Genomic DNA, 18,850 nt, shown 5'->3' on the forward strand with positions numbered 1-18,850 from the left:
ACTCTCTTCTCAGCTGTTCAAAGATGTGCTTGTACATTTGAGACAATGGAAGGATTACTTCCATTAATTCTTTTTAGTGTCCCAAAATGATAGTCTTACTAAATTGTCCAAAAAGTCTTGCAACTAGAAGATTTATAAGAAACTTTAGCAGTCAGCTCTATCAAGCCTAGGTTTAATTTTTAAGACTCATGCATCTGTTTTGCAAAGTTAAGAAGCAGGTCCCCAGTAGGTTTACTTAAATTATTGAACAGAATAGGGCTGACAACTTCAATCAACAAGAAAAATGCTTTTACACATAGTTTCTTTTGTTTGTTTTTTTCCAGACAGGGATTTTCTGTGTAGCCTTGGCTGCCTTAGATCAGGCTGGCCTCAAACTCACAGAAATCTGCCTGACTCTGCCACCCCAGTACTGGGATTAAAAGAGTGTGTCATCACTGCCCAGCTACACATAGTTTCTTAATCAGTTACTAATGTGCACCCTACTTGTCTTCTATTGCTCACACGCCTCAGGGAAAGCTATCATCAAGACCCTACCAGGTGCCCAGCTGCTCTCTCTTCAAGAGCAGCATTTCCCAATCCAGGATGTAGCTTAGTACAAATAAAGGAATTGAAGTTAGTGTGAATGGGCAACCTTTCGCAAATATGTCGAGGGACTTCCTAGTTTTTTTTTATTTTTCTTCCTTAAAAAATTATTATTTATTTTAGAATTTCATACAAAGTTACAAAGGATTTGCTGACTTCCCCCAAAAGTGTATTTACAGATATTTGTGGAAGAGAAAAGCAGTAATATTTACATTGGTTCCCATAGGATGTGAAAGACAGCAGATATTAGCTCATTTAATCCTTGCTAAACAATGGTTATATTGATTATGTATTATTATTTGCTGTTGTTGCACCTATTTAAGGACAATGGAATCAAGGCAAATGGAGACAGATTTTCTAATTTGCCCATAGAGCTGATCAAGCAACAGAGCCAGGATTTGAACCCAAGAGTTTGATTTTTATCTTCCTTATTTGATGGAATGTCTGATTAGCACAGCTTGGGTATGAGCTAGAAGTTAGGAGATGCTTGACTTTCTTAAATGTATGATGGGAGAGAGGTTCAACTGGATAACTTTAACAATCACTGGCTTCTCCATGATTCATTTAAATACCTTTTTGTAAGCATGGGTCGATTTGTTTTGGTTGTGTTTGTGTGTGCTGTGGTACATATGTGGAGGACAGAGGACAACTTTTGGGAGTTGGTTTTCTACTTCTACAGTGTACGTTCTGAGGACTGAGTCAGGTCATCAAACTTGGTGACAAGTGCCCTTACCCACTGAGCCATCTCGCCAGCCCCTCTTCATGACATTTCTAGAGAATCTCTCTCCAAAATTTTTGTCCATTGTAAATAATAAGTGAGAAAGCTAAGCATTCCCTGACATTTGAAAAATGTCTTGTTAGCAGTTAGTGGGGTGCACAGCTGTAATCCCAGCACTTGGAAGACTGAGATGAGAGGAACTTGAATTTAAGGCCAGCCTGTGCTATAGGGTCTCACTCTGTAGCACAGGCTTACCCCAAAGTTGTGTGGTGATTCTCCTGCCCCGTTTCCTCACAGTGGGATTATAAATGTGGGCTACCATTCTCAGGTCAAAGTGCTCTGTAAACCTAACTTCAGGGCAAATAAAGGATAGAAGTGTGTTTATACCTCATGTAAATCGACACACATGGGACTCAATAATATTTTAATCTCACAGTTCTAATTACCTTTCAAATCAGAACAGTGCCTTATTCTTTGTGTACTCACTTAACTTTAGAGAGTTGAAACCCTAACACCAGGTAGAATAACGACACGACAGATTACATAATGTCCCTTAAAATGTGAAGGCATGGTTGATTCCATGCCAACAAGCAGGAGATGGACCCTGTGTTCACCTTTCAAGGGTTACTTTCTGTAGACTACGGGATCTACTTACTGTTTCAATCTCTTTCGTTGTTCCCTTGATCCTAAGCTTAAGAACTTAAAAAAACATTATTTCCCAGGCTCACACCGCAAGGGCTCCCACCACAGCCTTCATGCCACCCTAAATCAGCTGACCCTTCCTGGCTCCACATCAGGCCAGGAGGCAGGCACGCAAATCCAGAGTGTCCCTCTATGTAGTGGCTTTGGGGTGTTGGTGGCTGAGTGTGGATATTGGTCTCTAATGGTGATCATTGCTTCCGTCTTTGTATGTCGTTGTCTTGCTTTTTGTGTGCACGATATAAACTGGTGTGAAGCTATTTGCTACTAAAAAAAACCTTTGCAATTCTTACTGAAGTTATAAATGAGATGATATCCTAGTCATCAAGTTTATTGTTGTCATCTAATCTGGATTTACACATTCGTTCCTTTATTTTGACTATACTTATGGCCATATTCCTGTTATAAAGCAATTTGGAAATTAAAATGCATAATTTAGAAAAGGTTACTGACAGCAATAAACAAGTAGCCAAAAATGACCTTGAAAAATAAACCCTAGTTAAAGGTGTAGAAGTTCAACAACAAATGCAAATGTAATGGGAAAAAAGGATAGTTGCAGCAATTTGCCAACACGTCTCATCCCCAAAGCAGTCTATAAAGAGTATTTTCCCAATAACCTGCCCAGTCTTCTAAGGAAGATATTGGTATTCTCTGCAGAAAAACTCTTTAAAGTAATGGAATGGTTTTTAAGAAATTCTTAATTGGCTTTTAACCACTCTGGAGGGCATGATCAGTTCATTTTATGCTATGTGTTTTGAGAAAGAAATTTAAATTTATGATTAACCAAGAGAAATAATAAAACCAAGTCCAGTCCATTTCAGGGGAGGAGCAGGAAGTAACTACAGCTCATTTAAATTCTGGTTCCAATTCTTTTTATTTAAGAGCTGTAAGATAGACTGTATTACTGAAACTCAAACACATTTATTTATTTTTGCTTTTGCTCTTATTTAGGCAACAGTGGCCACTCTAGGACTCTTAGGGGTAGAGAAGGTAGGTTGCTGTGAATTTATAGATTAAAAAGACATATGATTATTTCAAAGTGGGCAAAATTGAACGATAAACTAATTGATATCCAGAAATAGATTAGTTAAATTTAACATGAAGCAAATCAACCATGCCCTCTTTTGTTCTCTGAATGTTCTGAGTGGGGATGATGTGACAAAATTTCAAATCTGCTGCCTGATTATATGAAAATAACCAGAACGGGTTTCTTAGATTACAAGAGGGAAAGTGGGAATAAAACAGTCTGTTCTCTCATAAAGCCCTGCATGCCAGGACAATAACTAGGCCAACCTTTCACCATGTGGGCTTTTCAGATGGACTTTCGATCATTAGATGAAAAAGGAGGAGTGGGTGTGGATAGGGGACAGGGAATACAAACACTAGTGGGGCTGATTTTCATAGTTGTGACTCTCTGCTAAGCCATTAGGTTAAGTTACATTGCTGATCTGAAGCCAGGAACCCATTTCCCCCTGGCTGTGGCATTCAGAAACTCACTGTATAGAGAGAGCTCTGACATGCGTTTGAGTGGAGACAGAGGGATAAAGAAGGTAGAGCGATAGAACTTCTGGAGGGCCCTCTCTGACATAGTTTTCATAAAGCTAACTTCTTCCGCAAAGTAAGTGTCTAATGTTTTCACCAGAAGTCTCTGGTAAAACATATAAAACCGTGTCATGGGTTTTCAGCAAAGACGTGCTTTCATTCAGTGTTCTCACTAGCGTGTTAACCTGATTTCTTTTTTAATGCATACCTCAAAAGGTAGAAGAAAAGCAAAGTAAAACATTCTCCTTGAAAATCTGGAAGGTTTGCTGCAGGAAGTGAGGGATGTAGTGGGGTGACTGGTAGGTGGCGGGGGGAGGGGGGGCAGCTGAGGCACAAGGGGTAGTGGGTGAGGTAGTGTGTGTGTGTCTGCTTTTCTGCAGCAAACCACAAGCAGGGGCAGCACTCTTGGGGGGTCAAAATATACTGCAAGGTGACACTAGGACAAAGAGCATGCGTGTTTTCCTTTCTTGTATTGCAACTGCCCTTGGCAACACTAAACACAGTGCGTTCGTTCCTAGGCTGCCTGGTAAGGGATTTTCAGTCTTTTTTTTTTTTAAAATAGAAACCCAGTTTCTTCTGCAAGCATAGCTCTTAACTCTCATCCGCACAGGCAAGGTATGTGGCCACAAGGGTTGTATACGCTTGTCCATATTGCTTTTTCAGTGCAAAACCACCCAGAGGGCAGATGACCACCTACCTTCCCAGTTCTTCTCATCGCACAGTGCTGTCAGGTCCAACTGGGGCATTTCAGGGACAAAGCTCTCCTGCTGATCATCGGCATCTTGATTCCTCTGTTGTTTGGTGTCGGATAGACTGGGGTGCTCCTGAATCTTCATCGTGGGGCTCTGCAATAACAACACAATGTCCTCCAATGTCTGCTGTTCACCAAAATGCAAAAACACTTGCAGTGATTCCACGCCTTCCGAACGTAACCTCCCAAGCCACAGCTGCTAACACTTCCATCGCAGAAATAAAAACCAGGGCTTGATGCCCCCTGGGCACTATCTGGCTACTCTCACGCAAAAAGCCACGGTCCATCTGCCAGCTTTAACTTTTCTTTTTGGGGGGAGAGGCAAGAAGATTTCCTTACGCTGTTCCTCCAGATGACTTCAGGCAGCTGGCAGGTCTTGAGTGATTACTGACTGAGGCCAGGAAGGAGAAGGAGTTTATGTTTCTTAAAGGAGCATGGCCCACCAGATGGTAAACAACAACAAAAAGCTGGCCACGGTTGCTAAGGCTGTGGTGGCACCATGGTGTGTCTGGCAAGCACTGTCTTTGCAGCTTAGGTAAACATTCCTGCAAGGACAGGGGCAGAAGCTGGGGACACCATACTCCTCTGAGCCCTTGGGCTTAGATCAATTAAATGGGGTTGTTTTCTCCAGAGTGTGGGGAGAACAGACTATTTATGGAGGCGCTCTGGGTATTAAAGCATTGTTGCGCAAATTCTAATGGCACGGGTTTGGTGTTTCATCTCAGCTAGCAGTGAGGACTAGACCCTGAAAACAAGCCAAGATTACAGGGAGAACATTCTTCCCCTCCCAGTAAAAAGTAAGAGCCGGCAAGTTGGTGATTTGTAATTTATATCTTACAAATATGCAATTGTCGGTTGTTTTCTATTTATTTACCTACCTTGAGTACTGAAGCTGCATTTGGCTCTGCCATTGGCAGCCCCTACCCCTGGCTAGGACATCTGATGGGAGACAGAGATTTAAGCTAAACACTTCTTTAAACACTTAAATTAATTCTTTTGCATCAAAATTGTCTATTTAGCTTGTTCTCTTGGCATACTGTAAATTAAGTGAGTTTGTACCTTCCTGCTGTCTTGAAATCTCATATGACTGAACTTCAATAGTTTTACTTAAAAATGTACTTTTCAAGTAGCACAGATCTGTACAAAATATTTTCTTTGGGGTAAATGACAGTTTATTTTTAGTTATCCTATTATTAATTGAAGAAAAAACCCACGGACATCTGGAAATCTTAAGTGAAATCACTAGTGTAGGAGATGTTGTTAGCCTTAAAATAAAGAGCTAGTTAAGACTTTCGGCTCCTTTTAGTAGCTGTGCGACCCACTTTGAGATCACCAGGGGAATACTCACTGCTTTTTTACTATTCTGTTTCTACTGAGTGCAGCATGAAGACTGGAACTTTCTTCATATTGGGAACAAAACAAAGCTCCAACAAGGTCGTGGCGAGTAGCAGCATCACATGAAAACACCACAGCAACATTACACCCTAGGATAGTCTAAGCATGTTGTCTGTCTATTGGGAAACAGTCATATTAAAAAAATAATTTGTTCCTTGAGTTTAGCCTCAGTGGACCAAGGTTGAAAGGTTCAATCTGCCACTCAGCTTTTAGATATTTTAGGGACAATCAGTCAAAAGTTGTATGTGAACATGTAAGTTTGTGTGACTATAAGTGTATAACATAGAGAAATGGAACATTTATATAGTAAATAAGTATGTCTTAACAATCTTGTAAAGTTCTGTGATGATCTAAGAGATTACAATCAAAGCCTAAAGCCTACAACAGAAAAAGAAAGAGCTGGACAGATGCCACCATCCTGTCTGTTGTTATAAGACACCACACAAACACCATTGAGCAAAATGCCAGGCCCTCAAACTGCTAGTGAGGGGACTAGGAGACACAGCACGTATGACTGGATTTCAGGTAAAACACACTACATCAAAAGATGGGACACACTTATGCATCATGAAAAGAAAAAAATCAGCAAACAGAGCTGTTTGCCATTAATCAGCAGCAGCTGATGGGAAAGCGGCAGAAGGGGACCACATCACACAGAAGGAAAAGGTGGGTTAGCATGAAGGTAGGCGACACACGGCCAAAGTGAGAGAATGGGTTCTGAGGTGCCGCCCCCAAGGTTGAGAAGGGGGAAGGCAGAGGACCTAAGGGCTAGAAGCAGAGGCAAGGCTGAAAGGCCCCATATGCTGGGCTGAGCACAGCAGCATAATTAAGTGTTTGTTGCCCAACTCAGTGGTTAAGAGCATTGTTGCTCTTGTCGAAGACCCAGATTGCATTCTCCGCATCTACACGGTGGCTCCCACTGTCTGTAACTCCAGCTCAAGGGGATCTGAACTTCTCTGGCCTCCACAGGTACTTCACACACATAGTGCACAGACATACTTGTGGGCCAAAATACCCTTACACATCAAATAAAAATAAATAAGTCACTGAAAGTTTTAAGGACAAAAACATCATTATCTCCATGGGGATAAAACAAGGAAAGATAGTGACAGCGGATGAGATGTCTTACTTTCTACGGAGAGGACAGGGGATGGCCTCTTTTCCACCAAGATACACATGTACAGGTGTGAAGGAAGTGAAATGGGCTGCCACTGGGAACAACATTTCAGGAAGGTGGAAGTGAGCTTGTGAAACTTTGTTCAATGAGGCTTTGCTGCTTTGTATGTGGTTTAGGAATAGCAAGCAGCCACGGCATCTGAAACCCAGTAAGAACAGGCCACCCGGGTGGGCACCACTCAGTGCAGAGCAGGACATACATCCTGCATAGTGAGGCCTGGGTTAACTTAGAGTGATTCTTGGAGCAGCAGTGGGCGCTTCCCTCTGCCCTACACCTATCCCAGCTTGCGAGATCAAGGACATGCTTACACAGCAAACACGTTCTGTTTCGGTGGAACTCAGGCCTAACTTGGCTCTGCCCTGCTGGGCTCTCATCCATGCCTGAGGCTGTTGTTTCACATGTCCTCTGGTCTTAGCACCCTGAGATCTAATTCCTGGCCCAATTGGTCTAGGAAGCTCATGTGCTCTCCTGGCCTAGGGCTGCCCATTTGGCTACTGTACAGGAGTGGGCAGAGATGGTGTTGCTACTCAGTGGCTGCTTAGGCTCTGTAGCCATGAGCAAGCAGAGAAACTGCTCTTCCTTCCCGTGGGTACCTTGGTGGAGGCACCTCGCCAGGTGGGCCACACTCTCTAGGAAAGCTTACCATAGACACGGCAAATACTGCCTGTTTGCTTATCTGTTTCTCCCCTTTGATCATTTGGGTTATCAATGTCCAGGGAAGTCTCAAATATCAAAATATTTTTAGTTTAAACTTTTGTTATTTATATATCTAGTATCTTCAGTTAAAAATAAATTAATGGCAAATCGTCAACTCAGAAATCCTGCTATGATGTGGAAGACGTTGAGTCTCAAAATGCTGCCTCACATGAAAACACCATGAATCTTTGCTTAATGGAATAATGGGTGGCTCATGGAGGATCCAATATAGTAGACAGAGAGGGGTGGATTCCAGAGTCAGAGACCTGAGTTTAAATAGCAGCACTGCTTTGTCAAGACCTGTGAGCCAGCCTCTCCTAGTCTTAGCTTCCCTTCCTCTAACACTGGACTGAGCATCCTAAAGTTAGGAACAAATGGAAAACATGTACAAACAGATCATCCACAGTAAGGGTAAAGAGAGTTCTGTTTCTCCCCCTACTCCTGTCCCCATTCACTTGGTAAATGTTTATTCAGTGGGTAGCATGTTCTGGGCAACAGAATTCACAAGCGTATAAGGTGGAGAATTCTATGTGGAGGAGAAACAGTGAATGTCTGAGTGCTGGTGTCACAGAAGTTACAAAGGGAAAGGGAAGGCTGTCAGAGAGCCAATACAGACAGCCTGTCTCACTGGATCTTAGGTGACATTACATATACAGGTCCAGGCCATTCACTTAAGTCGAGACTTGCCCTTGGCCTGTTTTCTCTGCTCTGCCCCCTTCCTTGGCTTTTGGTGATAGGAGAATTTATGTGCCATCCCTTCTCTTTCCCTGTGCAGGATCTGGTTATGTAGGTGAGGACTTAGTATGATGAGAATACTAGAAGCTTCTGGACAATGCAGCTCTCCCAGGAAAAGCCAGTATTAACTAGCCACAGGAAACCACCAAGATTTACTGTTTGTCCAATAATAAAGGAGTGTAGACACAACACATCCCCAAGGTTTGAATGTGCCACAGGCTCCAATGGCTTGTGGTGAGCACTGATTGTCCTGTTTCTCAGGGTCAGGGAGAGCTTGGACTTGACATAGTGGGACATTCAACTCTCAATCTTGTATGGAAAGCCTCAATTTTTCCCCTTCTCCTCTTTATCTTTTCCTCCCTTTATTTACCTACTTTTTCAAAGCAGGAGGCAAAAAGGGGGAAATGGGCTTTTATGATGAATGTCCTGTTTGTTATCAGAGGCATGCCTCTAATCACTCTTAATCAGTGGGCTTAGAAGGCATAAAGAACATAAAAATATCTTGAAAGAATTTAACATTTCATTGACCTAGAATTCTGAAATAGAATTATCTCTTTCAGATAATGTACTGCTCTTCTACAGTTAATAATTCTTGCTTCTTTTATGTCCGTGGCAAAGAGACTCATAAGTTTATTGTTTGAATATTTCAGGTTTTATGTGAAGTGTAACATTTTCACAATAGAAAATTGCTTTGATTGGGGCTGGAAAGATGGCTCAGTGTTTAAGAGTGCTTACTATTCTTACAGAGACCCCAAGTTAAGTTCCCCGCATTCCCACCAAGCACTTCTCAGCTGCCTGTGATTCCAGCTCTCAGGGAAATCTGATGCATATATACCCACATGCAGATGTAGAATTAAAACGATAAAACTAAAACTTTAAGGAGAAATGCTTAGCTCACAGAAGGCTCCAATGTGTAGGGCACTCCCAGAGTAAACACAAGTCTGAATATGTATCTCAGTTAGACATTTTAGAAGGTGGACATGAATGGTATAGATGCTTTCTCTTTCAGCTACCTGTGCTTTTCAATGAGTTTCAGAAAAAAGAGTAAGTGTTCTAGGTTCCATGTGTCATAAAACACTTGCCACCTCTTCCATAAGTCACTTCCGTTCATACAGTCCAAGGGAGATATTTTATTAATGTGCCAACCTCTCCAAGGCCTGTCTGAAGAAACTCTATTTTCATTTGTAGCATTTTGAAGTGACTCAACTTTTTTTTTAATTGTTGTCATTAAATAAATTTTAATTCAAACCCCAGAAGAAGGGGTGTGTGATTCTTGGTGATCAGTACCTATCTGGAACTCTCAGAGACCCTCCTTTTGGATAAGTTTAGTTGCACAATTAAAACAAAAATTTAAAGAAGGTTATGATGGTTTTCAACACAGGCTTTGGTACAAGGTATGTTTAAAGCTGCCAAATGATAATTGAAAAAACAAAATCACTGTTGTGTCTGCATTTTGACATTAAGAAACAGACTTACAAGTTTCTGTCTACCTGTCTGTCCCAACAATAAGGAGAAGCTTAGAGGCTGAGGATGAGTGTCCCTCATTCTGACAGAACTCTAGTCCCCAAAACACCGTTCCAATATCATATTGAGCTGACAGTTTTCATAAAACCTCTTATTTGTTGTTTTCATTTGTTTGTTTTTCCAGATGGGTTTCTTTGTGTAGCTCTGGCTGCCTTGAATCTCACTCTATAGACCATGGCGGCCTTGAACTCTGAGATTTGCCTGCCTCTGCCTCCCAAATGCTGGGATTAAAGGCATGCGCCACCACAACCTGATCTAAAAGACTCTTAAAGGCCAGTGTTAGTGGGAACAAGATCTTCTTACTGGAAAATGAAATTGCAAAATGAATTCATTGTGGGCATACACATTCTGGCATCTCAACCTGATGCTAAAGGAGACTTGAAACAAAACAAATAATAGTTAATCAGAGTTCTAGAAAGGGGGAACAAAGTGTAGACTTTTCATCTCTGAGATGGAAATGCTACTATTGTTTCAGAAGTTTTAGGAAGTGATATATATGAAATCACAGCATACTGACACAAGGGAAAGTAAGTTAGAAATGGAAAAAAGTCCCCCATTATTTAATGGCTAGCAATTAAATATCCCATCAAAATAGATATAATTCCAATTATGTGAAGTGGTGTCTTTTTCTCCATTGGTGCAGCTATGATTGAGGTGACCTACAGAGCTTAACCTTGGTTTAAACTCACCATCTAATTTCTTCTTCTATCTGAAGTGTCATGACAGTGATATTTATTAATAGTGAATGCCCACAGAGTACCAGCAGCGAGCTGGTTGCAGATTGGTGCTACATATGCATGGCACATGTAAGAAGAGGACCTGGCACTCAGGAGAAGAATTTAAGATCTGCCCCAAAGATTGTGCTATGACCCAGAGACACAGGAAGGCCACTGTGAATTTGCACGCCATTTGAGATTATGATTTACTATCATGAAGTTCACTGACATGACTGTTCTACTCCATTTTATCCCAGAGCAGATAAGAAGACATCTCCAGGAGGCTGGCAAGCTTTAAGCATATGACCAGTGTCAAAGGACTTCCTGTGAATCAACAAGATGGCAGGGAAGAGAGGAGACATGCTCATTGGCACAGTCCCTAGCGACAAGGGAAGCATGTCAGCCTCTTGCTTTGGTCCTGTGGTTACTTGAGTTGAAAATCAGATATGAAGGAATTATCTCAGAAGCAGAAACTTCAAATCAAAAGAAAAAGAAGACACAGTCTCTACCTAGCTCATTTCTGAGGAGACAGTTTTGCTATGTAGCCAGACTATCATTCTTCCTGCATTAGCCTCCTGGGTGCTGGGAATACAGGTACGAGTCATGTCCAGCTCCCTATTGAGGCTGATGAAGAAGCATACATAACAAGACCTGAGTAGAAGAAATATAAGAAGTCTACAGCTTTAGTGGGGAGCGGGGTTCATTAATTTACAATGGTTTCACATGAGTGTGCACTTTCCTAAGGAGAGAGATACTATATTTTCAGATTCCTTTATTTTTCTGGTAGAGACAAAATCTAGGGCATTTTACATGCTAGATACATGATCTACCTCTCAGCTATACATTGACTTCCACCTGGTACAGCTTTTAGATTCTTAATCTGCTAGACTCAGAGCTCTTTGGGGGCGGTGACTCTGGCTGTCATTAAATACCCATTCCTAGCATAGAATATATGAATTTAATATGCAGAATTTAATAGACATTTTTGAATAATTATGTTAACAAATTAGGTCAGCCCTCAGCAAGTATTAAGAGCTACTCAGCTACAGAGACCATTCTCTCTATATTATTATTTTCTCCATAAACACTGAAATGGACACTAGAGTGGGAAGCATTGAATTAGAATATATAATATACATATGTGATTATAAAATTCAGGCACTAAATTGAAGGAAAAATGGGCACAGGAGACAATGAGCACGTGAATCAGTATGGTGTCACGAAGTCACCATGTGCAAAGGCAGGAAAATGAATGAAACTTGGGCAGACAGACATTGGGGAAGTGGAGTTTTCACTCCGTTTCTTACTGAATCTGAGACAATAGGGAACTTCGGTAAGTAACTTAATCTGAACTTATGCTCATTTGAAAATGAGCAAGGCAATCCTTGTGACAGATGAGTTAAAACTCACTGTGTATGCTTCATACACTTCAAGGATGCCTCAAGTCACAGAAGCATCAAATCAATCACTTAGTTTTTTTTAATAGAAAACCCAGGAAGTATCACTACCTATTATAATTTTTACAAGAAGTACAACAATCTACCCTCCATTCTAATCACAGTCCTGTCAATTACTTCACTGGTTCTAATCAACAGACTGGTAATATTTCCCAAACACTCTCAAGAACAAGAGCAAGGTCCCACCCGTTACACTTTTGTTAGCTACTTACCTCATAATGCTGAGTGTCTCCACTACCTCTTTCATTTTCTTTGCTATCAGCAACAACAAAAATACATAAATTGTCATTTATTTGATAATCTCTTTATCTACTCATTATAATCTTCTTTTAAAAGTGCCCAGAGTATCTCTAAACCAAATTCTTATAAAATTCAAAAAAAAATAGAACAGAAAATTAAGATTTAATACTCAGCTCTAATCTATGAGTATAGTCCCACATGTGGGCTCATAGCATTTTCATGACTACACGCACAAGCTCAAGACAGACAAAATCCCAACATAGGTGGGGGTTGTGTGGGGAGAAGGGTGTGGGGGGGCACGTGTCCCACCACTAGCTGAGGTGCTATTGGCATTTGATAACTTCTAGGGAAGGAAGAGTCAGTTTGATTTAAGGTGTGACCCACACTCCAGGGCAGTTCCCACACCCAAGAGTATTTAGACAACCCACTTGGGTTTGTCTGTCTTATTTTAAAAGGTGAACATGACGTTAGATGGGCAAGGGTGAGGGGTGGATCTAGAGAAGTTGGAGAAGAGGAATTGAATATGAGGAAAATAGATTTTATGAAAATTCAAATAATTAATACAAATATTATATCTTGGTTTTTCAAGTTAGGATCTGTCTGTGCAACTCTGGCTGTCCTAGAACTCAGTCTGTAGATCAGGCTGGCTCTGAGCTCAGAGATTCACCTGCCTCTGTCTCCTGAGGGTCAGGATTAAAGGTGTGCACCGCCACTACCTGGCAAACATTATATATATATATATTTTTTTTTTTGTTTGTTTTTTTGAGACAGGGTTTCTCTGTATTGTTTTGGAGGCTGTCGGTCCAGCCTGGCCTCGAACTCACAGAGATCCGCCTGCCTCTGCCTCCCGAGTGCTGGGATTAAAGGCGTGCCCCACCACCGCCCAGCACATTATATCTTAAAAATAATGAATGTAGAGGAAAAAAAACTATAAGAAACCACACAGGGATGTGATGATTAGCCATAATAATAGAGTTTGTATTTCAAATACTCTGTTTATAATAAATAGTGCTGGCCAAATACAATCCAAAGGAAGGTTTTAGTTCTACTGATGTTTTAGTTCTTTCAACTAACACTGCATTTAGTGAAAGAAATGTTTTCATGGCCTTGAAAGTAGAGTGACAAGAAAAATTTAAGATTACCTTTCATTGGCTCTCAGTTCAACAGCTTCAGGTCCTGGTCTTTCAAGCGACGATATGCAACTAAGATTTTCCATGGTCTGTAACACAACAAAAGTTGTTTGCTATGAGGGAAGGTGAGAAAAATTCAACAGCATATCCTCCTTTCTTTAAAATAGAAAACCAGGAAAAAATAGATATGGACACACTCTGTTAAAATGATGATTATTGCCACAAAGGTATATTGGGTCCTGTCATCCCTTTAACACAGACAGCAGATAGCGTTGTGGAAATGGTTGACTGAAACATCCACATTAGATAAAAAAGCTTTTATGGCTAAAGTGCAAAACTCAGGTTGCCAGAAAATCACGATGGTTTGGAAATACAACGGGATTGATCTTGAATCTAATCAGAACTGATGTAAGAGTCACTGCTCATTTAATATCCTTTTCTTTTTGGTCTTCCTTGTTGTTGCTTGAGACAGAGTCTCATGTAATACAGGATGCCCTTGAAGTGATCCTCATACCTCCATCTTGAAAGTGCTAGGATACAGTTGTGTGTCCTCACACCCAGCTTAATTTATTACTGCTATGGAATATAATGCTAACATGACCGTGAGTAAACAATAGGCAATAATGAGTAGAATGGTCTGATTATCAAGCAGTTTGGTCCAAAGGCCATCTGTTGGACTTGGCATGTAGCTCAGCAGTAGAGCAAGGCCCTGGATTCAATTGCCTGCTTAAAAAAAGAAGTGTTCTTTGAATTTCGCATCTGTTATTAGGGGAGTATAAACTAGTAAAACCATAATGGAAAACAGTCTAGAAGATTTTCAAAGAATTAAAAGTAGAACTATCATATGACCCAGCTATGCCATGACACAGGGCATATACCCAAAGCACTCCATATCCTACCACAGAGACACCTACACTTTCATGTTTATTGATGTATATTCAGTGATACAAAGACTCAAGGAGCTGGAGGGGGGCAGGGCACATGGTGTGTTCCTGGAGTATTGCAGGGGCTCAGAACAGCTGCTATTTCCAGCACAAAGCTCTAGGTATGCTCTGGGAGATTTCTTCTTCCTTCCAGCTCACAGGAGGAGGGAGCAAAGGGGAGATTTCACCAGTCAGGCCTGGAAGGCACATATATCACTTCTTACATCATCAGGGGAGGCAGGATATGTGCCATTACTGGGCACATGGCTGCTTCATGACTGGAAGGAAAGGGTGCCTATGGGAAGAGCTGGTGAGCTCTTCATGGTGCCTCTTTATGATATTGGTAGTTCATTGTGTATGTGTGCATGCCTGCATAGTGCACCCACGTATGATTCAGAGGATAACTCTATAGGGCTACTTTTCTCCTGTCATCTTTTGGGATCCAGGGGCCAAACACAAGTTGCCAGGCCATCCATACCTGTTGATCCATCCTGTTGGCCGTAGGCTGTGTATTTTAAGCACTAAAACATGAAATGTACAAAAGTGATAAAAAGGAATTTAAACCTGCCACTTATCCTTTACTAATGAGCCCATGTCACAATCTCCTTTCTTGAACTCAAGGTTGAACTCATAGACTTGTTTTGACTGGCAGTGCTACCATGACCTTCAGGGTGACACGTTTATTCAAAGGAAGTTTTCTGCCCTTGTCCTCCAAAAAGCTCTGTCAGCACGTACAGCTTTTGAAGACAAAGTCATTTTGTCCTCCAGTGTTTAAGGTTTTGACTCTAGTTTTCAATGACAACACTGGGCAGAGAGGGACTTAAAATAATTTCTAGTCGGAAGCTAGCTGTATCAAGGCATTTGTTTGTTTAGACTTAAAGGTTATATTCATAATTGTATCCAAGTTGAAAACATCCACAAAATGGAGTGGGGTTAAGAACCTACCTTTCCTATAGTATCTGACATTAACCTTCATAATAATTAGGAGGACAGACTGTAAGTAGGAACCGTATTTAGCATAGCAGATACTTCAGTCTGACTCAGAGAGTTTAATGTGTATCACAAGGCATGTTTGTAAGGATTTCCCTGCCGCTGTGAATGTGGCCAATGCTTTCCCTCACCGCTGCATCCCCTCTCCTAGACAGTGTCAAGATTTTCCTGCATCAGCATCCCAGGTACTGGGATTATAGGCATTACAGGCCTGTGCCACCATACTTAGCTATGGTTAAAGCCTTCTAAAAAATAATTCAGGAAACTGAGCACAGAATAGGTCATCCTAAAACAAAGACTGAGTGTGCTTTTACTTGCTTATTTGTAAGTTCAGTAGACTCAGTCTTGAAATTTTGACCTAAATTCTTTTGAACTAAAAATTTCTACATCAAAGATGCACAATTACTTGTGTCATGAAAATAAACAAAAGGCAACAAATTAAACAGCATTTATTCATCTACATTTTTTAACTTACTGTGCCAAAAATCCCTTTAGGAAAGAAATCTAACTAAGGTTCACAATAACCTCATCAGCTTACCAAAAGATCTCTGTAAAATAAACAGTAGAAAATAAGGTAAATAAGGTAAATGAATTATTTGCCATGGTTTGGCCTACTTGTCTAGAATTCTGAGTTGATATTCTTGATTCCATCAAGGAGTTGAAACAAAGGGAGACAGTACAATGTATGGTTAGGATGATGGTGTGGGTTAGGATCTTTGGCTTTAAATTCTGTCTCCATCAATTGCCAGCTGTGTCTCTTCCTGAATCTTATTCCTTTTATGGAAAATCACAGTGGCAACACCTCTGAAAGTGATTTACCTACAGGGATCACATGACATGCTAAGCTCTTTTTAAAAGACTGGTCCTTCCCTAAGGTATGATGAAAAAGGACTTCCTCTGATGGCCTCTCATATTCAAAATAAAGTCTTAAAGTTGCTCATAAAGCCTCAAGTGATGGGGGCTCCTCCTACATATCTGATATCATCATCTATCACACTCCCTTCTCAATCCAGACCCAACCACAGATGCTTATCTGCATCATCCATAAGAGAAGGCTGCTGCTCCTATGCCTGGATATGACTGTTCTAGGGATGCCAAGGGCTTATTCCCTCCCCTCGTAGGTCCCTGCATCAGTGTCATTTGCAATGAGTCCTGTCCTGCTGACCCTCTCTTCAGTATCAGTCTTTAGCCTCCCACTGTTTCTTCTCTTTGTCCTAATTTATTGCTTTGCATAGTTGGTAAGTTTTGCATCTGAATGTATTTATGTACCTGTCACCCATCTCATCCTCTGAGAACACGAACCTCAGTAGGCAGAATGTGTGTGCCTGTCCTGGCCACCATTTATGTCCTCAGTACCCACAGTAGTGCTTCTTGGAGGCTGTGTGACTATGTCAGTGTTTCACCGTGGCAGACATGTTCACATGTGGCACTGCATAGAAAACTTGGACAGGATCTCTTGCTGTATTATGCTCCACTCAAGATCAAGTTTGAAAGCACTGTCTGCATTGGGTGGGTGATTTTGTTTTGCAGCAGTCAATGGGATGGTCTAGTGGGGGCAGAGTGGAGGTGTGCAGACATGTTAGCTGACTGTTTTGACTCCAAACTAATTAGAAAAAGGTATCAGCCATGCAATGGCAAGACAAAGGGGAAAGGATTCAAAACAGTTTGTTTCCAAATGACCTTTTACTTTAATGTGCATGAGTGTGTGTGGCATGAGGCATAAGCTTGCCAAGATCTATATGTGAAGGCCAAAGGGCAACTTGCTGGAGTCAGTTCTTCACTTCCATCATGTAGGTCCCTGGAATTGAACTAAGATAGTCAGGCGTGGCAGCAAAATCATATTGCTGATCCAGGAATCAAGCTATTTTGAATACAGAACACTGCATTTGGCAATTAGAAAGTTGGAGGCAGGGCTGAAGATAAGGAAAAGGGAAGGGCTTAGAACAACTAAGGGGATGTGGCTGCATAAGAGGGACAGCCAAGGTGAAAGAGATCACAGAGAAGGAGGAGGGTTGGTTTTACCTTGTTGACTTCAGGTGCTATGTGAGGCAAACCTGATTTGGAAAGCATCTCTAGAGACCTGAGAAGATCATAGGAAAGGCTCTGACAGAGAGGTGTCAAGATTTGGGTCACACTTACATCCAAGCATGGCTTAGGAAGGTGAGCCAGTGAGTCTCCAGCAGAGGAGTAAACAGTCACTCTGAGAAGAGGACACAGAGAGATGGGTGTTGCAAAATGACCAAGAGACAAAAAGACCATGGGTCAAACACAGGGCGCAGCAGACCATGGCAGAAAGGTCTTAAAGGGTTAGTTCATAGCATAGAAAACTTTTCTGCAGAAAAGTGTGGGCAAAATTTGGCTACAGGGTTGGGTAGGTAAAGGACTACGGCAAAAAGCATAGATGGTTGAAGTATCTGAATTTAAACAGATGTGAGGCATGTGAGTATAGGGGCAATTTGAAGCTAAAATCATCATTGTGTCCCCTTTTAGTTATACTTTAGCACATGTATTTGCATTTAGTTCACAAAAAGCCAGAAGATATAATAATCTCCTTATTTTACATAAATAGTAACTAAAGCTTCCTAACATACCTGCCCACTCATGGCAACTTGTTTTAGCAGAGCTGGGGACTGAACCTTCAGCCTTTCGTGTGACAGCCAAGTGCTTTAGCACTGAGCCTTACTACCCTTCTCACTTGCCTTGCAATAAAACGATGAAGCTAAGACTGAAATTAAGATGTAACTAACAGCAAGACCCACTCTCCTCTTTTGAGACTCAACTGAGATTCCAGACATTAGGTGGCAGCTGTTCACAAAGGTGAGATCTAGTAGAGTTTGCTTGTAATTCTTTCAACGAAGTGTTTACTATAGAATTATATATTCTAATAGGATGTATTGAGAAAAGAAAGAAAAGAAATAATTATTTCTAGGAATACCATAATATTATGCAACTACTTTTAGGTAAACATTCTCTTTCAGTCTTTTTCCTAGGAATGAATTCTTAACACACACACACACACACACACACTACTCCACAGTTTACTTTTAATGAGGGACCCCATACTGGAACTGCTGCTCCCTCACTTATGATTTAGGTATTCAAGCACCTATAATTCATGCCTTTGTGTTTAGAATGAAGACAGTAATACTCTCCTATCTACTGGAAGGATTAAAATTATAAAGCACTTCAAATAAAGTATCAACAATTTCTGTTTTATTGGTCTTTGTGACCATAATTTCTAATACTTACATTGTATCTTACTGATTCCACATGCAGATATTACTTATTTCTTTATCATATATTTCTAAACAATAAAGTTGCTTCTAATTTTCCATGACTATGGATAGATTTATAATTAGAGTATTAACATACAAGTTTTCCTCCTATGTTTAGAAGGAAGAAGCATGAGTCAGTGATGACTTTCTAGTCAAACTGTTAGACTGTGTTCTAGAGAGAACATTTTGGGGGGATAAAGAGACTATTTTTCTAGGCCTATAGAGATGAGTTTATGAAAACTGTGTGTGTAAGAGATTGTGTGTGTGTGTGTGTGTGTGTGTGTGTGTGTGTGTGCAGGG

General features: G+C 40.9%; 1 protein-coding gene across 1 annotated transcript in view; it reads right to left on the minus strand.

Annotated features, from left to right (window-relative positions):
- Positions 1 to 18,850, minus strand: part of Fam13a (family with sequence similarity 13 member A) — a 90,342-nt gene that overhangs the window by 25,341 nt on the left and 46,151 nt on the right. Inside the window, 3 exon segments of the mRNA XM_005076051.3 lie at positions 4,239 to 4,386; positions 12,205 to 12,247; positions 13,375 to 13,451. Coding sequence (XP_005076108.2) covers positions 4,239 to 4,386; positions 12,205 to 12,247; positions 13,375 to 13,451 — 268 coding nt within the window.

The sequence above is a fragment of the Mesocricetus auratus genome, unplaced genomic scaffold (assembly GCF_017639785.1).
Source record: "Mesocricetus auratus isolate SY011 unplaced genomic scaffold, BCM_Maur_2.0 Super-Scaffold_100676, whole genome shotgun sequence".
Classification (NCBI taxonomy): Eukaryota; Metazoa; Chordata; class Mammalia; order Rodentia; family Cricetidae; genus Mesocricetus; species Mesocricetus auratus.